Source organism: Ictidomys tridecemlineatus, chromosome 5 (genome assembly GCF_052094955.1).
Source record: "Ictidomys tridecemlineatus isolate mIctTri1 chromosome 5, mIctTri1.hap1, whole genome shotgun sequence".
NCBI classification, from domain to species: Eukaryota; Metazoa; Chordata; class Mammalia; order Rodentia; family Sciuridae; genus Ictidomys; species Ictidomys tridecemlineatus.
In genome coordinates, this window is record NC_135481.1 from 174096324 (window position 1) to 174123347 (window position 27024).

The 27024-nt window shown below is 48.5% G+C and overlaps 1 protein-coding gene across 1 annotated transcript; it reads left to right on the forward strand.

Moving 5' to 3' along the window:
• Positions 1–7408: 7408 nt before the first annotated feature.
• On the forward strand, positions 7409–24401 carry LOC101974448 (signal-regulatory protein beta-1). The gene is made up of 5 exons (XM_078049076.1): positions 7409–7481; positions 18246–18599; positions 20527–20844; positions 21231–21563; positions 24289–24401. The coding sequence occupies exons 1-5, from the start codon at positions 7409–7411 to the stop codon at positions 24399–24401; spliced, it is 1191 nt and encodes a 396-aa protein (XP_077905202.1).
• Positions 24402–27024: the final 2623 nt, after the last annotated feature.

Genomic DNA, 27024 nt, shown 5'->3' on the forward strand with positions numbered 1-27024 from the left:
TCACAATAGCTAAATTATGGAATAAACCATGTGCCTCTCAATAGATGAATGGATTAAGAAACTGTGGTTTTATATGCAATGGAGATCTCCTCAGCCAAAAAAAAAAAGGAATAAAATTATGGCATTTGGTGGTGATTGAATGAAAATGGAGAACATTGTGCTATGTGAGATAAGTCAGAGTCAGAAAATCAATGTTGGGATATTTTTTCTCAAGGAGAGCAGGGCAGGGTATAATAAAAATATAAGAAAGGTCAGCATCGTAGAAGGAGATCAAGAGTCAGAGAGGGCTCTCAAACATGATGGCAGAAAGGGAGTGAGCTGTCCCATTACCGGCACCCCAGGCCTCCAGACCCGCAGATTTGCCTACTCAGAATACTACATTCTGAGAGTGTTAGAGGACCCCTAGCCAGCTGCTCTCTGCAGAAATCACCAGCGCTGTGATCCCATGCAGGGATCTGGGCCTCCGTGTACAAGTAGGATGCCCGGTGTTGGAGCAAGACCCAAAGCCAGAAATTCCAGTCCACGCAAAACTCGGTGAGTGCCTGAGCAGAATCACCTATCAACACATCTGCAGATCGCCAAGAGTGATCTGCTCCCACGCAGGTCACTCAGCTGCTACCTACCCACAGCACAACGCCATCGCCCAGCTCCCCCCACCTCCCCAGGCTCCCCCACCTCCCCAGGCTCCCCCCACCTCCCCAGGCTCCCCTCACCTCCCCAGGCTCCCCCCACCTCCCCAGGCTCCCCCACCTCCCCAGGCTCCCCCCACCTCCCCAGGCTCCCCCCACCTCCCCAGGCTCCCCCCACCTCACCAGGCTCCCCCCACCTCACCAGGCTCCCCCCACCTCCCCAGGCTCCCCCCACCTCACCAGGCTCCCCCCACCTCACCAGGCTCCCCCCACCTCACCAGGCTCCCCCCACCTCACCAGGCTCCCCCCACCTCACCAGGCACCCCCCCACCTCACCAGGCTCCCCCTACCTCACCAGGCTCCCCCAACCTCACCAGGCACCCCCCACCTCACCAGGCTCCCCCCACCTCACCAGGCTCCCCTGCGCTGAAAGCAGACCCCCGCCATCTTGGCTCAACATTCTCACCATTCACCTAGGGGCAGTTCCCAGATCGCATCTCCAGAGGCCAGGTACCAGGTTTCCAACCTTACCACTCCCCAGCAGTCGTAACCCAACACAGTAGCTGCCCAACATAGGTGTGCAGTGCGACCAGGGAGCCGCCCACAGGAGCCATCAGGTGAGAGTTTCCTCAATTGGGAACTGCTGGGGGAGAGGGAGAGACCAGGAACTGGGGAATCTCCAGATAGAGAGGGAGATAGTACCCGGCGCTCACCTCGTATGAGAGAGTGGTTTCAAAAAGAGATCCATGAGGTGCCGTCCTTCTGCAGGGACTGGTGAGTGGCACTCCCACATCCAGGTTCCCTGTGCCAGGACCAGTCTCCCACCAGGTCACCTCCATGATCCAGAGGGCTGAGACACCAGCTTACAGCAGACAGCGCCACCTACTGGAGGAGAAGAGAAGCAAGAAAGTTGGGGATCTCTAAAGCTAGCTACAGCCCTGGCTTCTTCCTTCAAGTTTTTGGTTGTTTGGTTGGTTGGTTTTTTCTCTTCTACCCCTCCATCTCCGGCCCTCACATCCCCAACATATTGAAACCAAGAACTTTGCATGAAACAGGACTTTGAGGACTGAGTCATCTGAATAATATAGTACAGAGGTGTTCTATATGCCCTTTTTTTTTTTCCTTTTCTCTTCTTTCATTTTTCTTTCCCCTTCCAAATTTTACTGTTTGACATCTGTATTTTTCTAAATACATATGGGTGTTGTTTTATGTACTCTACTGTCATCCCACATACTTGCCTACCCTAAATTACCTCCTGTCTATTCTCTTGCTACTGACCCTCTTCACTAGATTTCTCCTTCATACTTCCTAAGATACATTAATTCTCTATCTTCACATTCTTCCTCCTCAACATATCATCCTAAATGCCATGTGCAGTTTATTGTCCACTGTCAGAAACTGTAACCTTTTTACAAAACTACTGATTATATTTTAGATAAAAATTGAATCCAACATGTCTGTACATCGAGACTAAACTGTAAATGTCTTGATAACAACAATAGTTCATAGGTGGTATATTATTGATATTGGGATCTGTTAACATTGTCCTTCCCCACAAAGGAGAGGTCTTGAAGCCATACAAGAGCACTACAAACCTATAGGATAAAAACAATAGCAATCTAGACCCTGGAAAGGAAAACACAGGAGCAAAATGAAAAGACAAGGGAAGAAAGTGCCCCAAACAAATGAAGACACCACATCATGAGAATCCTTGGCAGCCACAGCAGGAGGAATGACAGAGAAGGGGTTTAGGATGTACATGGTTAAAATGATCTGAGAACTCAAGGAAGATGTAAGAGAGCAGATACAGGCAATGAAATATCACTTTGACAAGGAGCTACATAAACAAATACAGGAAGCAAAAGATCACCCCAACAGGGAGATAGATGTGCTAAAAAAAAAAAAAAGAAAGAAAAAAAACAGAAATCCTCAAAATGAAGGAAATAATAAACCAAATTAAAAGCTCAAATGAAAGCATCACAAAGTAAACCACTTGGAAGATAGGACATCATACAATAAAGACAAAATATATAATCTTGAAAAAAAATATAGACCACAAATAGAACATTTAAGAAATATGGTATAGCATAAAATGACCAAATTTAAGAGTTATTGGGATAGAGGAAGTCATAGAGGTCCAAACCAAAGGAATGAACAATCTATTCAATGAAATAATATCAGAAAATTTTCCAAACATGACGAATGAATTAGAAATCCAAATTCAAAAAGCCTACAGGATGCTGAGTGTACAAAATCACAACAGACCCACACCAAGGCACTTTATAATGAAAATGCCCAACAAACAGAATAAGGAGAGAATTTTAAAAGCCACAAGAAAAAGCAATCATATTACATATAGGGGAAAACCAAGTAGGATAATGACAGATTTTTCAACACAGACCCTGAAAGCTAGAAGATACTGGAACAACATATATCAAGCTCTGAAAGAAAATGGGTGCCAACCAAGAATCTTGTATCCAGCAAACTTAAGCTTTAGATTTGAAGATGAAATAAAAACCTTCCATGATAAACAGAAGTTAAAAGAATTTATAGCTAGAAAATTGACACTACAAAACATCTTTGGGAAAATGTTCCATGAAGAGGAAACAAAAAACAACCATGAAAATCAGCAGAGGGAGGTAGTATCCTAAAGGAAAAACTAATCAAAGAAGAAAATCAAGTCAAGATAAATAACATGGCTGGTAATACAAACCATGTCTCAATAGTAACCCTGAATGTTAATGGCTTAAACTCACCAATTAAAAGACATAGACTAACAGATTGGATTGGAAAAAAAAAAAGACCCAACAATATGCTTCCTCCAGGAGACTCATCTGATAGGTAAAGAAATACACAGACTGAAGGTGAAAGGTTGAGACAAATCATACCACTCACACAGTCAGTAGAAGTCAGGAAATAATTAAAATTAGAGCTGAAATCAATGAAATCAACACAAAAGAAACAATTGAAAAAATTGACAAAACAAAGTGTTGGTTATTTGAAAAAATAAACAAAATTGACAGAACTTAAGCTACATTAATGAAGAAAAGGAGAAAAAATCCAAATTACCAGCATACATGATGGAAAAGGTAATATCACAACAGACTCTACAGAAATACAGAGGATAATTAGAAATTATTTTGAAAACTTATACTTCAATAAAATAGAAGATAGTGAAGGCATCAACAAATTTCTTAAGTCATACAACTTGCCCAGACTAAATCAGGAAGAAATACACAATTTAAACAGACCAATATCAAATGAGGAAATAGAAGATACCATCAGAAGTCTACCAACCAAGAAAAGACCAGGACAGGACAGTAACACAGCCAAGTTCTACAACACCTTTAAAGAAGAACTAATACCAATACTCTTCAATTTATCTTAGGAAATAGAAAAAGAGGCAGCACTTCCAAACTCATTCTAGAATGCCAATATCACCCTGATTCCAAAACCAGGCAAAGACACATTAAAGAAAGAAAACTTTATACCAATATCTCTAATAAACATAGATGCAAAAATTCTCAATAAAATTCTGGCAAATCAAATACAAAAATATATCAAAAAGATCCTGCACCATGATCAAGTGGAATTCATCCCAGGGATGCAAGGTTGGTGCAGCATACAGAAATCAATAAATGTATTTCATCACATCCATAGACTCAAAGATAAGAATCATATAATCATCTCAATAGACGCTGAAAAGGCATTTGACAAAATACAGCACTTCTTCATGTTCAAAACACTAGAAAAACTAGGGATAACAGGAACATATTTCAACATTGTAAAGGCTATCTATGCTAAGCCCCAGGCCAACATCATTCTAAATGGAGAAAAATTGAAAGCATTCCTTCTAAAAACTGGAACAAGACAGGGATGCCCTGTCTCACCACTTCTATTTAACGTAGTCCTTGAAACACTGGCCAGAGCAATTAGACAGATGAAAGAAATTAAAGGTATATGGATAGGAAAAGAAGAACTTAAATTAGCACTATTTGCTGATAATGTGATTCTATACCTAGAAGACCCGTAAAATTACACCAGAAAACTTCTAGAACTAGTAAATGAATTCAGCAAAGTACCAGGTTATAAAATCAACACCCATATTTCTGTATATCAGTGACAAATCCTCTGAGAAGGAAAGGAGAAAAACTACCCCATTAACAATAACCTCAAAAAATAAAATAAAATACTTGGAAATCAAATTAACAAAAGAGGTGAAAGATCTATACAGTGAAAACTACAGAACCCTAAAGAAAGAAATCAAAGAGGCCTTAGAAGATGGAAAGATCTACCTTGCTCTTGGATAGACAGAATTAATATTATCAAAATGACCATATTTCCAAAAGCAGTATTCAGATTTAATGCAATTCTGATCAAAATCCCAATGGCATTCCTCATAGAAATAGAAAAAGCAGTCATGAAATTCACCTGGAAAAGTTAGAGATCCAGAAGAACTAAAGCATCCTTAGCAGGAAAAGTGAAGCAGGTGGCATCGCTATACCAGAACTTAAGTATACTACAGAACAATAGTAACAAAAACAGCATGGTATTGACACCAAAACAAACTGGTAGACCAATGGTACAGAATAGAGGACATGGAGACTAACCCACAAAATTACAATTATCTTATATTAGACAAATTTGCCAAAAACATGCATTGGAGAAAAGATAGTCTCTTCAACAAATGGTGCTGGGAAAACTAGAAATCCATATGCAACAAAATGAAATTAAACCCATATCTTTCACCATGCACAAAACTCAACCCAAAATCTATCAAGGACTTAGGAATTCAACCAGAGACCCTGTGTCTAATAGAAGAAAAAAGTAAGCCCTAACCTTCATCATGTGGGATTAGGCCTCAACTTCCTTAATAAGACATCTATAGTGTAAGAATTAAAACCAAGAATCAATAAATGGGATGGAATCAAACTAAAAAGTTTCTTCTCAGAAAAAGAAACAATCTGTGAGGTGAATAGAGAGCCTACATCTTGAGAGCAAATTTTTACCCCTCACACATCAGATAGAGCACTAATCTCTAGGGTATATAAAGAACTCAAAAAGCTAAACACCAAAAAAACAAATAACCCAATCAACAAATGGGCCAAGGACCTCAACAGACACTTCTCAGAAGAGGATATTCAATCAGTCAATAAATATATGAAAAAATGTTCATCGTCTCTAGCAATTAGAGAAATGCAAATCAAAACTACTCTAAGATAACATCTCACTCCAGTCAGGATGGCAGCTATTATGAAGACAAACAACAGTAAGTTTTGGTGAGGATGTGGGTGAAAAGGCACACTCATACATTGCTAGTGGGACTGCAAATTGGTGCAGCCAATATGGAAAGCAGTATGGAGATTCCTTGGAAATCTGGGAATGGAACCACCATTCGACCCAGCTATCCCTCTGTTTGGACTATACACAAAGGACTTTAAAACAGTAGACTACAGGGACACAGCCACATCAATGTTTATAGCAGCACAATTCACAATAGCTAAACTATGGAGCCAACCTAGATGCCTTTCACTGGATGAATGGATAAAAAATATATATGGCATATATATACAATGGAATTTTACTCAAATAAAAGAGAATAAAATCATGGCATTTGCAGGTAAATGGATGACATTAGAGAAGATAATGCTAAGTGAAGTTAGCCAATCCAAAAAAAAACAAATGCTGAATATTTTCTTTGATATAAAGAGGCTGACTCATAGTGGGGTAGGGAGGGGAGCATGGGAGGAATAGATGAATTCTAGATAGGGAAAAGGGGTGAGAGAGAAAGGGAGGGGGCAGGGATTAGCAAGGATGGTGGAATGTGATAGACATCATTATCCAAAGTACATGTATGAAGATGCGAATTGGTGTCAACATGCTTTATATACAAACAGAGGCATGAAAATTGTTCTATATTGTAATAAGAATTGTGACGCATTCCGCTGTCATGTATTTAAAAAATAAAACAAATAACAAAAAAAAGGAGTCAGAGAGGAGAAACAGAAAGGGGAAGGAAGTCTTCATACATGTACTTTGGATAAAATCATGTTTAGTTGCAAATATAAATATTCCACAGGGAATTTCACCTTTATGCAAAAATAAAAAGGACCAATCAAAAACAAATATAGAGATGAACAAAAGGAGGTCTAGTAGAGATGAGGAAGGAGGAGAGATTGGGAGAGGAAAGGAGGGATCCAGAGCTGAAACCAAATTCCATGAATGTATGGTTTTTGTCAGGATGAACCAACTATATAGGTAACAGTAATCCTCTAAAAAATATAATAAAGGTGTGCAATGGGTGGCCCTGCAGGAAATGACCAGTCCCTCCCCCACACTGAGCAGGCCCCAGGACCCCTCCTCCTCCCTCTGCTGAGTAGCACTTAGTGAGGCTGCTGCAGAGTGAGGCCACCAGCCAGCCACACCAGGGTCTCAGGGTGAGGAGTCTGGGGAACGTCCTGCCTGTCCCGAAACTCCCAAAGACCATCACTAAGGCCCAGGAATCCACGAGGGGCCTAGTGGACCAGCACAGGCCTAGGGAGGCCTTGTTCCTCGAGGCCTGTCCAATTTCTTCTGAAAATGCAGCATGAGAGACCTTAACCTTTGCTGCCTGTGCTCCTGGTTTCTATTTCACAATCTTGAAGCAAATTGCCTGCCACTCTGTCACTGTCACTTCCTCTTGCAACTAGGGAGGCAGAGTGTCAGTTCTCTCCAGAGAGCAGAGCAGGCATCTCCCCAGCACAGACCCTGGGACAGAGCAGTCTCCTCAGGGCTCCACCATGTCTGCACCTGCCTCCAAGATCCAGTGTCCCTGTCCTGTCCTGCTGCTGACCCTCCTGCTGGGACTCACAGGTGAGTGAGCACTGTCTGGGGAGAGTCCTCTGTCCTTGTCCCTGGGTCAGCTCTGCCCGTGGACTCCCAGGGACTCAGGACAAACACACGCTCTGTTATCATGGCAAGGACAGGGCATTCTCTGGAGCCCAGACCAAGGGTCCTGAGCACTGTCTCTGTGGACGTGTCTTCTGAAGATGGGACTAGAGACATCACATCAGCTGATGCTTCAAACAGCTGACAAGAAAGACCTCATATTATACTATTCAGCTCACAGTACCTTTCCAGAGGATCAATGTTAAGTTCTAATAACTCCTGACACCCCAAGAGGTGAGGCGACCCGACTAAAGCCATGCAGGGAGCAATGTCTCCCTTCTCTCTCTCTCTCTCTCTCTCTCTCTCTCTCTCTCTCTCTCTCTCTCTCTCTCTCTCTCTCTCTCTCTCTCATAGTCTGGCCAAGAGGTACATGGCTCTGTCCCATCATACCTTCCCCTCCATTGATTTGCTGCCTCCCACAGGCCCAATAGCCATGGGGCCAATCAATGCTGAACTAAAACCTCTAAAACTGTGAGCTCATCATACTTTTCTCTTCATAAGTGGATTTGTCTCAGGTATTACTTACAGTAATGAAAAGATGACTGACACAGGCTGTGACGACGTTCTTACCCTTATCTACATCATAGGGGGCCAGGGGAAGGCTCTGGGCCTCAGGAAATCTACTGAGTAATGACTTTCAATTCCTTGAACACTCACCATGGGCCACACTCCATTGAAATGCTCTACAGCTCTCATGTGATCATGATGCCCACGGCAGGCACTCTGGTCACCCCAATTTACAGCTGAGAAAGAGAAGCACCAGGAGCTCCAGGGTCACTCAATGGTAGTGTTAGGGGTGTTATTTGAATGCAGATGCTCTGATCTGGAGCTCTGAAGATGGTTCACCCACCATCTTCTCAAACTCTGTGGCCCTGAGCCTACATGTGGCCAGACATTGTTTTAATGGCATATAGTACAAGACCATGGGGCAGGGGGCAGATTGTTGCTTCTGAAGCCCTGGGGCATTTTACGGTCATCATGAGGGGTCTAGAGACCTCACAGGAATTTTATATTGATTCCATCTTAGTATTTTTTTTTGAAAGCAAAAAGAAAGGTGCATTTTCATCTTAAGAGGTATGTGAAATTAGTAAATGAGGCACAAGTTGGCTGATTTATGAGTTTTCTGCAGTTTCTGCCAATGGGTGTAGAGGATGGTGGAGTGAGGGGAAGAGGGTTTGTGTTTTTATTCTCCTGGGCTCTTCTACTTCCTGCCTATATTTGGCAAATGGTTCTTGTTTTGCTAAATATTCTCTGTGGGAAACTCAACTTGTGGCAATTTCTACAAAATGTATCCACTTCAAATAGACTTCTGCAATGCAGGGAGGATTACACTGAGCAATTCCCACATGAAGCACACATTGATTGGACACCTACTATGTGCCAGGAACTATTACAGGAACTTGAAATGCATTGGGCACAAAAGAGAAAAAGTAATCGCCCTGTGTAACCAAGGTCACTCTGAGGACAATAGTCATGATTAATACACAACAAATAGGTAAATCGTGTAACATACCAAACGGTGATCTATGAGAAGTGAAATCAGTCAGCTGAATAAGGGAACTGGAGAAACTGTGGGAGCGAGATACCGCAAATGGGGTGGTCTGGGCGGGCATCACTGAGAAGCGGAATTTGAGCAGAGATTTAGAGGAGGGGCAGGAACAGCCCTGAGGATTTCTGGCAGAAGGGCTTCCTGATAGAGAAACCCCATGTCACAGGGTGTGAGAGCAGATGTCCCTGCTGTGTTCAAGGGAGTTCCTCTCACTCTGATTGAAATGGGAGCCACCTCCAGGTGTGGAGCAGAGAGGTGAATTGCCCTGAGCTCAGGAGACTGCCTGGGCTGTGGCAAGTTGTGTCTTTCATGGTTCCCTAGCTTTAGAGGGAGGCTCTGGTTAAAGCAGCCATATCCCACTGAGTTCCAGATGTATGACGGGCGGCTGTGCCATTCCTACAGTCCACGGGTTTCCATTACGTCCACTAGGTTAATTCTTAAGGCTCCAGGTATCAAGGGGCCTCGTGGGAGGTGACACCCTTTGATACCTAAGCTTCGTGTAAGGAGCCAAGCACGGGAAGCCACACCATCCTGCAGGTGGACACACCAAGATCTAGGCTTGGCTCTCTCCTGTCCTGATGATTCTTTGGTAGTTGTGGGGAGAAATTCAGGTGATCTTTGTTCCCAGAGCCTCCAAGTCCTTGAGAGCCAGGAGATCACCAGGAGACATCTGCTGCTTCAATAATACGTAGACAAGAGCATGAGGGGAAGAAGTTTGCTTCTAAAGCCATGAAGCAGCTTATGGTCATTTTAAGTGTTCGAGAGACTCCAAGCGGAATTTACTTTTGCTCTGGTTGAAGGAAATAACAGGGGTGTCTGGTGTTTTTAATTTTTATTTTCCTGAAAATGACATAAGTTCATCCTTCCTTATGGTTGAATAAAACTCCATTGTGTAAATAGAGCACGTATTGTTTATCCGTTCATCTGTTGAAGGACACTGAGGTGACTCCATGACTTGGTTATTATGAGCTGTGCTGTGACAAACATGGGTGTCTTAGTCATCTTTTTTTCCACTGTGACCCAAAGACATGACAAGAATAATTCGAGGAGGAAAAGAGATTAAATTGGAGGCTCACAATTTCAGAGGTCTCAGCCCATGGAGGCTTTCCTTGGGGCACATGGAGTTGAGGCACAACATCAAACCAGACGTATGTGGCAGAGGAAAGCAGGTCTGGCCACCAAGAAGCATAAAAAGATAAACCTGCATTCACTGACCACATATAGACCCCAAAGGCATGCCCCTATGGTCCCCCTCCTCCACCCACACCATACCTGACTGCAGTCACCCTGAGTTAATCCCTTTTAGGGGATTAAGATGCTGATTAAGTTAAGGCTCTCATAACCCAATCATTTCACCTCTAAACTTTCTTACATTGTCTCACATGAGCTTTTGAGCAACTCCTCATGTCTAAACCATAACAGTAGGTAAGCATGTGTCTCTACAGTTCTCTACAGCCCCAGCCTCTAACTTTAATTCTTTAAGATAAATACCAAGCAGTGGTCGAGTTGATCATACAGTAGTTCCGTTTTTAGTTTCTTGAGGATGCTCCACACTGATTTCCATAGTGGTTTAGTAACTGGCATTTTCACTAACACTGAGTAAGGGTTCCTTTTTCCCCATCCTCACCACCATCTGTAGTTTATATTCTTGATGATTGCCATCTGACAGGAGTGTGTTGGAATTCCAATGTGGTGGTCATATAGGCAAGTGTGGAGGTCCCTGGGATTTGTCCCTGAGGACTGTATTTTGTCCATGGGTTTCCATATGCATTTGCTCTTCCCACCTACACCACCTTTCTCTCTATTCTTCCCTGTCCCCTCGTCCCCCTCCTTCTCCTCTTCCTCCTCCTCTACCTCCTCTTATTCTTCTTATTCTTCATTCTCTTCCTCTTCTCCTTCTCCTTCTCCTTCTTCTTCTTCCTGGCTCTGATTGCCATGGACTAAGGAGCTGTCCACCACATGCCCTCATGTTATGGATGTCCTGCCTTTATGCCAGTTGACAAAGGACTGACCTCTAAGACTATGAGCCCAAAATAATCTGTCCTGTGCTAAGTTGTTCTTGTCAGGTATTTCATTGCAGCAATACAAAGTTGACTAACCCAGAGGGGCAGGGTCGTCATCCAGAGGAGCAGTAGTGGTCTCAAGTGTCTTTTAAATTCTTTATTAGCCTGTGAATGGCAGCAGCACTTCAAAGTCCAAGCACATTGCTCAGGGAGATTTATAACCTCAAATTACTTCTTTGGGCACCTGAAAGAGAGAGGGCTCAAAATGCTCCTTCCCCTGTTCTCCTTGTACCAGGAGCCACCCATCACCTGTGATGGCAGCCACGGGTGGGTGGGAGGTGGAGATCAGCACCTCCAAGGATGCAGCAGAAAAGGAGCTGCCCACAGAGCAGCATGGACATTTAGGGGGTGTCATGGAGGACTGTTGTTGGGAGGGGGACCATGTGAAGTCAAAGGGGAACAGAATGAATTACCTTTCCTAACGCCACTCACCACATGCTGGACACTGTGGACAGGCACATCTAGCTGTAGTGTAGCCCTCTTCCCTTGACTCTCACACTAGCACTCAGCAGTGGACACTAGCACTTCGTGGACCTACACACCCACCAGCAGATTCCTCAAATCACATTCCTACACCAGTGCACTGGTAAAGAGCCAATTCACATGATGTGGTTTTCCAGATTCCAATGGTAGGATTATTCTGCAGCTGGGGTCACGGCTAGGAGCTGGTATCTCACTGGACATTCTTGGAGTTGGGATAGGAGCATCCCTGTAAGGTGGAGAGTTTTCAGAGAGCTATACAAACCAGCCAGCAGGCCAGAGAGCTGAGCAACATGGTGGAGCCATTGAAGACAGCCAGGTAGTGAGACATGAGCAGTCAGAGGCCATGCCCCAGGGACTTTGACATTAGAACCTCCCTCCCTCAACGCCACTGTGTTGTCAATGGGAGAGTTAATCCCACTGATGAGCTACCTAAGGACCATGTCAACAGAGCTGTGGGAACTGCACCTGGAGAGGCACAAGAATCAAGGATTTACCAGGAACACAGCTCCTAGAGAGAACCCTGGACAAGTGCCTTGTTGGGGTCCCTGCAGAGCACCCAAGTCAACATTGTGAGGGATTTCACAGGTGTGTGAATGCCACTAGATCCCAGTCCAGGGAGAGCAGCAAGGTAACTCGTGGCTGAGAATAGCATATTGCAATGACATACCTGTTGCCAGAAGGAGTGTTCACATCTGTGTGGGGGAATGATGGGACATCAGGAAGCTTAAAATATTCATGATATGACAGATCTTTATTTTGTGGTACATCTTGGCCTTATTATCCAGCATCCTTTCATTTCAATCCAAAGGCCTCCCTTTAGAATTTCTTGCAGGATGTTTCTAGAAGTAGTGACCACCTCAATTTTTGGTTATATGGGAATATCTTAATTTCTCATTCATGTTGAAGGACAGTTATGCCAGGTAGAAAGTTCTTGGTACCTTTTATTTTTCCAACACTTAAGACACATCATCTTGCTGCCTCTGGTTCCCATCATTAAGAACTTGATACAAACCTTAGGAGGAACCCTGTATGTGGAGGACAGGCCTCTCTTTCTGCTTCAATATTCTTTTACTTTAGCTTTGGCAGATTGGTTTCCAATGTGCCTCAGTGTGGGTCCTCGAGTTGATGGTACCTGGAGTTTGTTCAGTACCGAGGACTAGTATACTCGTATACTTGATTACATTCAAGAGTGTGGAAGACATTTCTTTTTCAAATAAACTGTTGCCCTTTTTTTTCTTTCTTGTCTCTGTTGGGGTTCTCATATGTGTGTCAGTGCACTTTGCTGATAGCCTGAATAGACATTAGGTTCTTTTTAAGATTCCCTTTTTCTTTTCTGAATTGCAGAGTCAGCAATGTCTATGGTTCCTACCCCACATTTTGTGATTTTTTTTTAACTGCCTGTTCAAGTCTGTGGTGGAATCTGTAGGGCACTTCTGAGTTATTGGAGCTTGCCAACTACAAAATTTCTCTCCTTTGGTTCTTCTTTACACTTTCTGTCTCTTTGTTGATGTTCTCAATTTGCTGTTCATATTCCAGATTTCCTTTTCTACTCTGTCCATATTTTTCTTCAAGCATGTTTGAGACAACAAATTGCTGGTCTCTTCTCAAGTTGGGCCCAATAGGTCACTAGGGTCCTGATGAGAGAGCCTTAGGAGGGATGAGCATGGGATGGGGAAGGCAAGAAGGTGGAGGAACAAGAAGATGGGAAACAAGGGGATGCAGCTCAGGTAGCCCCTGGAATGTGGAGAGCTAGGAACAGAGCCTCATAATGAATCAGCTCTCACAACCCCTGAGTAGATGCTTAGTGTAGCAAACTTGGGCTTCTGATGTTCACAATGATGACATGATAGATTTCTGTTGTTTTAGGAATGCGGTTTGCAGGAATTTTTCAAAGCATCATTAGAAAACTTCCACAATGTGATTATACTGTGGGGAAGGTATGCTAAGGGCTTAAGCAATGCCAACATTTCTCACTTGAGCTGTACATTCATTGTTGTATGTAACATGATCACTCCATCATGACCTTGGGCATCTCTGTGGAACAGGGAAGCTGAGCCAGAGACTCACAGTCAAATGCATGCTCTACTAACTGTACCCACCACCTTCCCCACAACTCAGGAGTCTCAAGAGCCACATGACCCCACCCCAGGTGCTGGTCTATGATTTGCCAGTGACCTTATGGTCAGAAAGGGAAGATCAACAAACAGTTGGTGACACATGAGAGCTCAGGGGAGGGTTCAGGCCCTTAAGTCCCCTCCCTCCACCTTGCTCAGGGCTCTGGGCCTCGGAGCAGGTGTCTCACAGTGTGGAGGTGCAGGCCAGGGGAGGCTCAGTGTGAGGACACATGCCCTGTGCTGAGCTCAAGGCCACTCTGTGGGCACTCAGTCAGTGACAGGCTTTGCTGATACCACGTGATAAACCAAGAGGATCCCCAGGATGAACAGTAAGGACCATTGGTCTCCTTCTGGGAGCGCCTGCTGCTCTGGAAAGGGCTGGGAGCAGAGCAGGTAAAGTTCTCCTCCCACAGGCTACTGTTCCTGTGCCTCTCTGAGGACCGGGCCCTCCAGAGCAAGGAGGGGACAGGGCATGCTTTCCTTCCTTCCTTCCTTGTCGAGAACAGCACCCTGAGAGGATTCTAACAGGCTCGGGTTCCCTGTAGACCTGGATCCCTGGTGGAGGAGCTGCTAATGTAGGGCCTTTCCTGGGTCTGCCTGTAAATCCCTGTGTCTCAGGGACCAGTCCTCCAGGCCTGCAGGGTAGGAGCAGAGCTGGGTCACTCACCCAGGGAGTGTTCCCCATGTGGGTGACACCGGGGTTCCCAGTTCAGGAAGCACAGGTGCTCACTGTGTGGCTCTTACATAAAGCCCTGCATGCTCTTCCTAAGTCATGAGACTGAGAGGGTCAGCACACTGTGGGCTTCACCCCTGTGCCCACCCTGTAGAGCTGGAGGTCCAGGCAGCCTCTTTCATTCAGTGTTAATACCAGCATCGGGAACAGAGCCCAGATCTGATTTCAGCAGAAGCTTCTTGCTGTCCTGGGATTGGACACTGTCCCCACAGAGGGGCCAGGGCATAGGAGGGGCTCAATACAGATCCTGACCTGACTCACTGGGCAGGGAGCAGCATCTCTGCTCCACCTCCATCTCCCACAGGTTCAGGAAGCCACTCACATTCACACCCTGAAGCCATAGTGAGTGGGAAACCTCTCCTGAAGATCAGCCATATCTCCTTCCATGCGGAGATGCCCCAGCAGGACACACAGAGCTGCTCTGTTGTTTGTGGTGGGTGGGGTCGGGTGCTGCGCATAGGGATCAGGTGGGAAACTGAGGCCAAAAACTGCCAGACCCAGAATTCACTTAGAAATTTTACATTAAAATGTCTGACATGGATCTAGACATCTAAATAACTAAAAATAGTTACTCCAGAAGGCTCTAAAACACATCCAGGGCTGAAAACCTCTGAGCTAGATTTCTTGAAGCCCAGGGAAAAGTTTGGAGGTACTTCCTCAGGTAAAGCTGGTCCCCCATGAAGGAGAGTGTGGGAGCCCTCTCAGGTGTGGACACTTCAGGACAGCACGTGCTGGGCTCAGCTCTCCAGGACCTGTGGCAGGGTCTCCTTACAGAGCCCACTCAGATCCAGTGTCATCCTGGGGCCCACATCTGACATGTGTCTGTCTCTGAACAGGAGCTGGAGCCACTGAGTCCTGCCTCTTCAGCACACAGCCCTCCCTGCCATGATGACCCAAAATGCCACTCAGGCATCTGTCCCTTGTCCCTTCACAGAGCCCCTCTTTATGGAAACAGCTTCTCTGGATGAAACCCCTGTGATGCTGTTCATGATGTGAGAAGCACTTTGCCACCTTGTTTCCTGTGGGGACTCTTAAGAACACAGGGAGAGGGCGGGGGTGCAGCTCAGTGGTGGCCGCCTGCTGAGCACCCTGAGGCCCTGGTAGACTCTCAGTCCCTGGCGGAGGGTGGGGGGGCAGGGAAACAGGCGGAGCCCCGTCATCCTGTGGTGTCTGCTCCTCCTCTCACTGGGATCCTCCTGGCAGCTGCAGTAACAGGATGAGACTGTTCCTGGGGTCCCCACTGCATTTGTTGCTAAACAATGAATGTGTGGGTTAGAAGGTGACAATAGCAGCCACAGATGTCATTTATTGGGCACCTACTCCATTCCAGCACCGTCCCTTGCCTTCACCCTAGTCTTCCAAGATGGTGCTTTTAAGAACTCTCTATAGAAGGGGACACTGAGGCTCAGCAGAAAAAGAACAGGTGTTACCTTGTCCTCCTGTGTGGATGACAGGAGTCTGCTCTATCCCCTCTCCCCCAGCCTGGGGCCCTTGGCCAACCACTTCCCTCTCTGAGCCTTGTCCCATAATGGGCTCTCAAAGGACCCCTCACAAGGCAGGGGGTTATCAACAGCTGAGGGGCTCCAGGGGCTCAGGGCAGCATCAGGATGCTGGTCAGCTCCTGATAAGTGGCCAATGAGTAGAGTCCCTAACCCCTCTAGGGCCTTCCAGGCTTGGAGTCTGGGAGACTCCAGTTCTACAGGGACATCCTCCATATTGTGCACTCCAAGTGTCGGGAGCATGTCAGGCAGTGACTTGCTGATACAAACTTGCTGATACAAACATTCATGAAATTTGCTGCCTGGCAACCGCAGTAGAAGGTGCTGGGTGGTGATGAGCAATCTGGAGACACCAAGGGACCGTCTAAGGACCCAGATTCAGAAAAGCACCCCTTCATCCTCTCCCTCTCAAAATCAGGCCTTGGCCCAGGTGAGGCCCATGTCATATTTGTGCAAAGAAGAACAATTGGGGTGAATTCAGAACCACCTTTGGATGAGCCCTGCACAGAATAATGATGGGAGAAGGAGGGACCTGGATCTGTTTTGTTTGTTTTGGTTTGGGTTCTAAGAATAGACCCCAGGGGTGCTTTAATACTGAGCTTCATCCTCAGTCCTTTTTATGTTTTATTTTCAGGAAGGTTCTCGCTAAGTTTCCCAGCCTGATCTTGAAATAGCAATCCTCCTGCCTCAGCCTCCCCAGTCTCTGGGCAACACGTCCTACATTTGCTAAGATTCCAAGGGCAGCTCTGTGTGATCCAAAGCCAACTGTGCTCAGTGTGGCCTGGGGAAGATTTGCCAACCACCCCACTCCACAGATGAGGTGCTGGGCCACGTCTCAGCATGGAGAGCCTGGTTCCCACATTCATGGTGATGTTCTTGTGCCATTTGTATCCTATATTTTTTCTAAAAATGACTACTCGAGTGGCCTAAATTATAGAGCAGGCCAGCAGGACACAGTTGTTAACAAAGAGTGAGACAGGGCTGTGAGGTCCTCCCTGGGCCCAGGTTGGTAGTGATGCCCTGGTGCTGAGAGGAAGGCTCTGACCTCAGGCTGGAGCAGCACCTGGGCTGACGTTCCGCACTGTCTGGCTGGACAGCTGTGCTCATTTAGAGACAGGAGGGTAGGGACACCCCACAGGATAAGCACAGCACTCAGAGAGCTTTATGAGAATTTAAAAATCATGTCTTGTCATTTCTGGTGTAGCCAGTGACAGAGCACGTCCTTAGCATGCACTGGGTCAATCCCCAGCACAGCAAATAATAATACCAACGATAATAACATCTTGGAAGGGTCTTCAGAGTGTCAATTGCTGTGGTCCAAGGTGGTCTCTTGATCATCTCATTTGTCTGTCAGTTCCCCTTTACAGCCAGAACTTGTCCCCACATGGTGTTGGGTCCTGTGACCAGAGCCACACCTGGGCAAAAGGTGAGTTCCACCTGCAAGTCCCATGGCTCCTCCCCCTGCAACATCACCTTGAACTGGTTCAAAATGGGAATGAGCTCTCACACGTCCAGATCAGCATGGATCCCACAGAAGAAAGTGTGTCCTACAGTGTGTCTAGCACAGCCCAGGTGACCTAGCCCCAGGAATGTCCACTCCCAGGTCATCTGCAAGGTAGCCCATGTCACCCTGTAGAGGGGAGGGCTTCTCTTCATGGGACTGCCAACTTGTCTGACACCATCCAGGGTACAGGATCCTGAACCCCAGCCCAGCAAATTTAAGCAGTGTTTGATTTCATAATTGAGCTGCACGTTCATTGCTATATGCACCACGATCACTCCAGGCTGAAAGAGGAGACCCCATCATGAGCTGGAATCTCTGTGAAACAGGGAAGCTGAGCCAAAGACTCTCACAGTCAAATGCATGTCCCACTAACTGTACCCACTCCCCCAAAACTCAGGAGTCTCGGGGGCTACATGATCCCACCCAGTATCATGGTCCATGAAGTAGCAGTGACCTTGTGGTCAGAAAGGGAAGAACAACAAACAGTTGGTGACACATGAGAGCTCAGGGGAGGGCTCAGCCCTCAAGTCCCCTCCCTCCACCTTGCTCAGGGCTCTGGGCCTCAGGGGCAGGTGTCCCACAGTGTGGAGGTGCAGCCAGGGGAGGCTCAGTGTGAGGACACGCCCTGTGCTGAGCTCAAGGCCACTCTGTGGGCACTCAGTCAGTGACAGGCTTTGCTGATACCATGTGATAACCCAAGGGGATCCCCAGGATGAGCAGTGACCACCCTGTGTCTCCCCCCAGGAGCGGCTGCACAGGAGCTGCAGGTGATCCAGCCTGAGAAGTCAGTGTCTGTCGCTGCTGGAGAGTCAGCCACTCTGCACTGCACTGTCACTTCCCTGCTCCCCGTGGGGCCCATCCAGTGGTTTAAGGGGGCAGGGCCAGGCCGGGAGTTGATCTACCACTTCTTAACTGGCCACTTCCCCCGAGTCACAAATCTCTCAGATACCACAAAGAGGGACAACACGGACCTTTCCATCCGCATCAGTAATGTCACCCCAGCAGACGCCGGCACCTACTACTGTGTGAAGTTCCAGAAATCGACCCCTGTTGATAAGGAGTATAAGTCTGGACCAGGCACTGAGTTGTCTGTGCGAGGTGAGTGCAGCTGCCTCCTCCTCCCTGGGGTGGGACAGGAGGTCAGGGGTCACGCCCTCCACCCTGGGGGCCACAGCTGAGAAGCAGGAGCAGCACTGGGTGCTCATGTCATGACCTGCTGTCACCCCTTCTGCAGGTCAGGGAGGCAGAGGCCTGTGGAGGCTGTGCTATGTGGTCCAGGCTCCATGGCTGGTAAATGGGGGGCATCTGCACCCTTCACCTGCCTGCTCCACACCACCCATGCCAGTGCTGTGCCTTGCCTTCACACTTCACGGGCAGGACGGTGTTTTTAATCACTCTCTACAGAAGGGGACACTGAGGATCAGGGGGAAAAAAAACAGGTGTTAGATTAATGGTCCTGTGAATGACAGGAGTCTACTATGTTCCCTTCTCCTGAGCCTGGTGCCCTTGACCAGCACCCCGCTCTCTGAACTTTATCCCATAAAGGACTCTCACTCAGACCCCCTCACAAGGCATATGGGAATTGAGGAGCTGAGGGGCTCCGAGGGCTCAGGCCATCGTGATGCTGAGCAGACCTTTATGAGTGGCTACTGATAGAGTTCTAACCCCTGTAGGGACGTCCAGGCTGCTGGGGTCTGGGTGACTCCGCTCCTTCAGTGACACCCTCCAGATGTATGTAACAGGTGTCAGGCAGTGAGGTCAATATTTCTAATACCAATGATCCTGATACTTGCTGCCTGGTGACAGCTGTAGAAGGTGGTGGGTGGTGAAGAACAATCTGAAGACAGAAAAGGACCCGTCTGAGGACCTGTCCACAGGCAGATGGCCTGCTCATCCTCTCCCCTGAGTGCCCTCAGGACCTGCCCAGGGGCCTGGTCTGCATCTCTTATATTAGCCACCAGTTATGAACTTAGCCCTGCGGCTTCCTCTGCACTCAGTGACCTCTGACTTCAATGCAAAGTGACTCAGGGAAGCCCAGATTCAGAAAAGGATCCTTCCTCCTCTCCTTCTCAAATTAAGTCCTGGCCCAGGTGAGACCCATGGCATGTTTGTCAAAAGAGGAACAATCAAGGTGAATTCATAACCACCTGTGGTCGAGCCCTGCATGGAATAAGTCTGGAAAAGATGGACCTGGGATTGTTTTGGTTTTGTATTATTTTTTTACTTTGGGTTGAGGATTGAAATCATGGCACTCTACACTGAACTACACCCCCAACCCTTTTTATATTTTATTTCAAGGCAAGTTCTTGCTGAGTGTCCCAGGCTGGCCTTGAATTTACAATCCTTCTACTTCACTCAGCCTCCCCAGTTGCTGAGACGACAGACTTGGGCCAACACGTCCAGCATGTGCTTGTTCCCAGAAGCGTCTCCCTAATGTCCCAAGGCCAGCTGTGCTCACTGTGTCCTGAGAGGAGACCTGCAACACTCCCAGTTCACTGATGTGGCACTGGGCCAAGTCCCAGCCTTGTTCCCGTGTTCATGGTGGTGTCCTGGTGCCATTTGTCCCCTGCATTTGTTTCTATTAATAGCTCCCCTGGGTGCCAATCGTTCCAGGGCAGGCCAGAGGAATCAGTTGTCAAGAGAGGGGGAGACAGGTCCCCATTTCCTCCCTGAGCCCTGGTGCTGAGACGAAGCAAGACCTCAGCCCTGGAGCAGCTCCTGGGCTTCAGGTCCTCACCGTCTGGTGGACACTGTGCTCGCCTACTCGGGAGGGTAGGGACACCAACAGGGATGAGCACAGCACCCAGAGAGCTTTAATAGGAGGATTCTGAAGTGCATCATGGTCCTGATAACAGATGTAGCCCAGTGACAGCGCAGACGTTCAGCATGCACCTGAGGATGACCCCAGGACAGCAAATAATAAAGACAACAAAGACAACGTCTAGGAAGGGTCTTCACAGTGTCACTCTCTGTGGTCAGAGGTGGCCTCCTGATCACCTGACTTGTCTGTCAATCCCCTTCACAGCCAGACCTTCTCCCCCCAGGGTATCAGGTCCTGTGACCAGGGCCACACCTGGGCAGACGGTGAGCTTCACCTGCGAGTCCCACGGTTTCTCACCCCAGAACATCACCCTCAAGTGGTTCGAAAATGGGAATGAGCTCTCGCACACCCAGACCAGCGTGCACCCCACAGGAGAAAGTGTGTCCTACAGTGTATCCAGCACAGCCCTGGTGACCCTGACCCCTGGGGACGTGCACTCTCAAGTCATCTGTGAGGTGGCCCACATCACCCTATGGGGGAGCCCTCTTCGTGGGACAGCCAACTTGTCTGACACCATCCGAGGTACAGGACCCTGCTCCCCACCTCAGCACACACTGCCCACCCAGCCCGCTGCTCCCCAGGGACCTTTGCTCCAGGACCTCAGTGGCCTGGGCTCTAATTCCCAGCAGTGCTGCCACCTGCCATGCATGTTGGACTCCTGCCCTGTGGCCAGCATGAGCTGGTGGCTTCATTTCATTGAACATCAGCAACTAACACAACTGAGCTCCTCCCAGAGCTGAGCCTTGACATGCAGGGAGGTTCCATCTATTGTGCTCACTCCCGTGCAAACCCCCAGTGTCTGAGCCCCTCTGCATGCCTGGCCCTGTCCCAAGGGAGGCCTTTGCCCTGCTGGGAGGAGCTCAGCTGTCTGTCCCATAAGGACACAGCATCTCCCTGTGCTGTTTCAGTTCCGCCCACCCTGGAGGTCAACCCACAGCCCACTATGGCATGGAACCAGGTGAATGTCACCTGCCAGGTGAAGCACTTCTATCCCGGGAGCCTACAGCTGACCTGGGTGGAGAATGGAAATGTGTCCAGGACAGAAACAGGCTCGACCCGCTCAGAGAACAAGGACGGGACCTTCAACCTGATGAGCTGGCTGCTGGTCAACTCCTCTGTGCACAGGGAGGACGTGACGTTCACCTGCCGGGTGGAGCACGATGGGCAGCCAGCCACCACCAGGAGCTACACCCTGAAGGTCTCTGCTGGCCCCAGGGAGCAAGGCCTGGACAACACCCCTGGTGAGGCCTGCATCCTAGCTGACCGAATGCTTTAAACTTCATCTTGACTCTGTGTGTTGTGACATGAGAGCAGTGACCCCCCCTTCCCCCAGGGTACCCAGAGCCTGGGAACACAGCAGCGTCTTAGTCAGCTCCCCACACTCTGAGGGTCTCCTCTGTGGGGTTGGGCACACATCTCATGGGGCCTTCAAACAGGAACACTAAAGAGGAAGGGGGGGGATGGGCCTGTCCTGGCAGCCGCCACATGACACTTCTTCACATGACACTTGTCAATTCTAATTGTCCTCCCCCTCCACCTCTCTTTCTTTCCACCGCGGAGGTCACCCAAAAACACACAGTGAAACAGAACCAGGTGACTATCACCTGCCAGGCAAAGAAGTTCTATCCCCAGAGCTTGCAAATGACCTGGGTAGAGAATGGAAATGTGTCCACACTTCAGCCATCCCAGAGAACAAGGATGGGACCTGTGACCACATGAGTGGGTTCCTGGAGAACTCATGTGCCCAGAGCGGTGACATAGGCTCACCTGCCAGGTGGTACATGACAGGCAGCCAGCCACCTCCAGAAGCCATAGGCTAAATGTCAAGGTCCCCAGAAAAAGCAGGGTACAGACACCTCTTGGCCAGGTGAGGTATCTAATCCTAGCAGCTCAGGAGGCTGAGGCAAGAGGATCACAAGTTCCAAGTCAACCTCAGCAAATTAGCAAGGCCCTAAGGAACTCAGCAAGACCCTGCCTCTAAATTAAATATTTAAAAGGGCTGCAGATGTGGTTTAGGGATTAAATACTCCTGGGTTCAATCTCTGGTACCCAAAACAAAAAAGATATCTCCCTGGTGGAGTCTCCACTCCAGTCAGCTGGGTCTTTCTCTCTCTCTCTCTCTCTCTCTCTCTCTCTCTCTCTCTCTCTCTCTCTCGTGCTAAAGGTAGTATTCCTAATCATTATAAAATAATTCAAAAGTTTAAAAATATACATTACAGTCCCCTGAAATCACCCCAAGAGTCTCCACTGTGAAGACCTGGGTCCATCTCTCCATGGATCTTTCAACAGACGTTAAACAAGAAGGAGAGGGAGGGGACCGTCCTGTCTTACTGTCCTGCCTCTTGTCTCTCCACCCATCTGCTGCTCTGTTCTCCTGCCTCAGGGCCTCTCCCTCCTCCTTACCCTATGGACCTCTGTCCAGCCTCCATTCCATATTGGAATTTCCAATACACCTCACACTTAGCTTCTCATTGTCCTTCCCAAAGAACTGATGTGCAGAACCAGCCCTCCAAAGCCAGAGCCTAATAACAGCCATTTCCCAATTCATGGTCAAGCACCAGATGCCAAGAATTCCCTTCCTGAGGTTAGACAACAGGTTCACTTCTGGTAAAGGAGTGAACAAGGGCACTTCAACACAGGCCAGTGCCTGCCCAGGTGCCACTGACCCCCAGCACTGGGGTCATGTCACCAGCCAGCTGATGAGTCCCAGGTTCAAACTCACATTATAGAATCCAATTCCCAGACTCTACTTTGAGCTGGGTTTCCTCGGAAGTGCCCTCTGTGATGGGCATAGGGGATGAGGGAGCTTTCTGGAATGTTCTCAGGATCAACATCAGGGTCCCTCCCACCTGAGTGAGAGAAGAAGCAGCAACTCAGCTGCCCCCACAGAAGCCAGAGGAACCCCAGAGCTGCTTTCAGGGGAGAGGCGGGGCCTTCCACTCCCTGCTCAGGCAGGCTCTGATGCTGGTGCCTTCTAGAGGGAGGAGGGGGCAGGAGTGCAGCTGTCCTCCACTGAGGGGGAGTCCCAGAGCAGCACTCAGTCTGGAGCACAGGCTGTTTTTGCAGGGCACCAGGGCAAAGTGTCCTCTCCTTCTTAAGGACAAGGAAGCATTTCTTTCTTTATAAAATTTTTCTATCTTTGTTAGCATCATCTTAAAAGCAAAAAAGACTAATGGTAAAAATGCAAAGACTCCACAGGTCTGCTTGCCAGCTAGGATCTGGCTTTGTGTGTCCAACAGAAAGACTTCAGGTGACACAGCACTGGAGGGGGGTCTGCTATTTGGAGACTGAGGCCCCTCCCAAGTACGAGAACCTTTTCCTTGATTCACCAGACTGTTTCCCAGCCAGTGATTTCGTTATTGCAGCCTGCACCTCCTTAGCAGGCCTCTTAGAATGCTGTCCTGAGACACAGCGTCACTGAGCTCACCCACAGTTCTGAGCAGGCAGGCTTGCTCTCCTCTCTCACCATGGAATGGCTCCCATCCCGTGTGCATGTCCACTGAAAATTGTTTTCATGGCCCAGAGACACTGGATCACTCTCTGGGTCTAAGGAACTTGAATTCAGGAATAACCATATAAGGCTAAAGGGGAGGGGGGACTTCTCTGGTTTGGATTCCACTAAACAGTGACCCTCCGTAAACTCCCCAAGAATCAGTTTCCTTACAGGAGGAGATGATAAGTCCCCTGCGCAGGATGGTGAGGCTCATGGAGGGAACCAGCATGGCTGGGTGGGCAGTGTGCACGGAGCACACATTTCCACCTTTGCTCAGGTAGCACACCCTGGGACCTGAGACTGGGCGAGTGGGAATGAGGAATCTCTTGACTCTGGCAGCCAGGACAGCGTGTGTGTGCTCAAGTTTCACAACTCTGTTGGGCCCCCACAGCCTCACCTGGGGCAAGTGCAGTTTTCTGGGAAGAGACACCTAGGAGGCCCTCTAAGAGCCCCTCTCGTCCCTTGATTTTCAGGAACAGTGATGTCTACACTAGTTTCACACCTCATCGCCCTGTTGTTTGGCCTCAAGATCCTACTGGCTGTCAGTGTCTCTGCCATCTATGTCCACAGGAAGCAGAAGTCCTGACTGTAAGTCCCCAGGAGGGAGGGTGGAGCACAGGCTGCTGCAGAGGGGGCAGGGCCAGGGGGAGTGCAGCCCACCTGTGCACAGCTGCAGAGTCAGTGGGTCTAGAGAACCAGGCACACACCCCTCAGCACCCTCAGGGTCTCAGGAAACTGCTGTGGGGTCCCAGCTCCCAGGAAGTATGTGGGGTGGGCAGGAGATGAGGAGGTCAAGAGTTGGCAGTGGGTGTGAATTGATTCCTAGGGGCCCCAGAGATGATGGGACGCAATGAAGAGCATCAGATTGGGTGTGTCACTTGGAGGCCACCTCTAGATTGGTCCACCATAGATCTCTATGGACAGGAAGATTCTACCGTAGGAAGCAATGTCGAGAAGTTCTAGATGGGCTGCTCAGGGCTGCTCTCCTTCTGAACTTCAGTGTGGCCAAGCTGCAGGGAGAGGGAAGGACAGTCAGGACACAGGAGAGGCTGAGCTCAGGGTCCTGTCTTGGGGCTGTTGGGCCACTCACAACAGGCATCCCAGGACGACCACATCAGGACATCACAGCTCCCAGGAGATGTGTCATAAAGATAAGCAGATAACCGAATGTGCACATGTTTCCCACAAATCCTTCACCAAGCCCTGCTGCCTGGGACCCTCAGTCTCTGCCACCTTCTTCCTGCTCCACGGTGCTCAGCCTGAGAGAAGGAGCTGCCCAGAAGCCTCTGTAGACTGTTCCAAATGCCTCCTCCCTGGACACCAGCCAGCCCACAGGCCTCTGTTGCTCCTCTGCCCAGTCCTCGATGCCCCAGGCTAAGCCTGCACTCATGGTCCTGAGCAGGGCCCTGGGACTTGCCTCTGGACAGTAACTCATGACCCCTCCCCAGAATGTGACAAGAAAGCCCCATCTGACCACATCAGGATGGCTCAGCCATCAAGCACCCCAAGTCCTCACTCTCTTTTCCTGCCTCCCCTTGCTCCCCAGCCTTGTTGAGGTGCAAGGTGTTGAGGTTCTCAAAGGAAACTCATAATTATTTAATAAGAATAATTCTCATTCTCCTTTACATAGATGTCCCATGCCTCAAAGCCAGGAAAAAAAGTTTGCCTTAATGTGTGTGATTTTCTTCCTTAGCACTTATTAATAATAGCATTATACTGGATGATGGCAGTCCTTGCTGTCCATAGAAACCCTGGGCCATCTCCATGAAGATTAAGAAAAACAGTGATTGTTCTTGCACATTCACAGTTTTTTTCAGAATATTAAAAACTCTCATTATGTCAATTAAATGTCAGTTTAAATGTATAGGGAATTGTAAATGATAATAAAATGAGCACTTAGTGTACTGTAAATGGAAACATTAGAAACTGAGTGGTAGTGTTGTTTTTCTTTGTAAAAATTTATCCAGAGGAGTCTGAAGAGTGTCCATCTTGTTCTTCTTTAAAATATAAAGCAAGCGGATTCCCAAGATGGCTGCGAATAGAGTGCATCACAGCCCACGTACCGCGCCACTGTGCAGGTGAATAACGAGTTAGAACGACAAAAAACTATGTTAGGAACTTGCAGAAAAATGGGGGTGCACCTAAACCTAGAGGAAGGATTTCCAGCACCGAGGTCCAGTAATTGAGTCTCATACACGAGCCAACTGTGCGACCGGAGATCCCGGCTGACTGATTGGCGTGGCCCGCCCCGTGGCTACAGATGGCAGGGAGCTGCCGAGAATCGACCAGCAAGCAGGGAGAAACGTTGCTGTGGATTCTGTGGAATCCTGCCACCTGAGCACTCACGGAGCCCCGGGCTGAGTTTGGGATTTCAGACGGGGAAGGAAGCAGTACAGTTCTATCCCCCACAATGGAAACTCCACCAAGGAAACCAGGGGCCACCATCTTGGAGAGCTGAAGTAACCACCGCCACTCTCCACAGATTGCAACAATAAAACAGGTGCGTGTTACTCAGCTCATCTCCCATACAGGGGGGAATTCGCATAAAATCTCTCCTAGGCTCTCCAGGGGAGGGATTATCAGAGCAAGCCTGCATAAAGATGCGGGGAAAACTAGAGACACCCGACCTTCAACTCCCCCTCCCATCAGCGGGGGAAAACAAAACCTGTCTAGCCAGCACGTACGGGAGGGGCAAGTGGAAAAAATTAAAACAATAGAGTGCCGGGGTTCTCAATAGCCACCCTCCACACCCAACAAAATGCAGACCCAGAGTACAGTTTAAACTGCCGAGAGGCATCACTCAGGGGAAATCTGGTCTAGCAGGAGAAACCAGGACTAGCAGGAGAAAGCAGGGGACGAGAGGCCAGGCCCACTCGACTGGGCGGCTGGAGTCCACCCCCCACCCCCCCGTAGGCAACCAACCTCGCGACTGGGTGGCTAGAGATTGCCCGCCCACCAGCGACAGCTGACCCATTGCCCCTGCGACTGAGCGGCTGGAGACCACCTGCCCACTGGCGACCGACCACGCTACTGGGCAGCTAGAGATCACCCGCCTGCCAGCGACAGCCCACCCGCTGTCTGCGTGACTGGGCGGCTGGAGATCGCCCGGCCGCCGGTGTCCGGGAGCTGAAACCAACCAGAGACAGTCCAGTCCCACCCCCCCCCCATTCAGACACCCCGGCAAGGAGCCTGGGGCCCGCCATAGCAGA

Coding starts and splice junctions, on each gene's coding strand:
- LOC101974448 (XM_078049076.1), top strand. CDS start 7,409: ATGTCTGCACCTGCCTCCAAGATCCAGTGTCCCTGTCCTGTCCTGCTG. Junction 7,482..18,245: donor CCTCCTGCTGGGACTCACAG/GTGAGTGAGCAC, acceptor GTCTCCCCCCAG/GAGCGGCTGCACAGGAGCTG. Junction 21,564..24,288: donor AGGCCTGGACAACACCCCTG/GTGAGGCCTGCA, acceptor CTTGATTTTCAG/GAACAGTGATGTCTACACTA.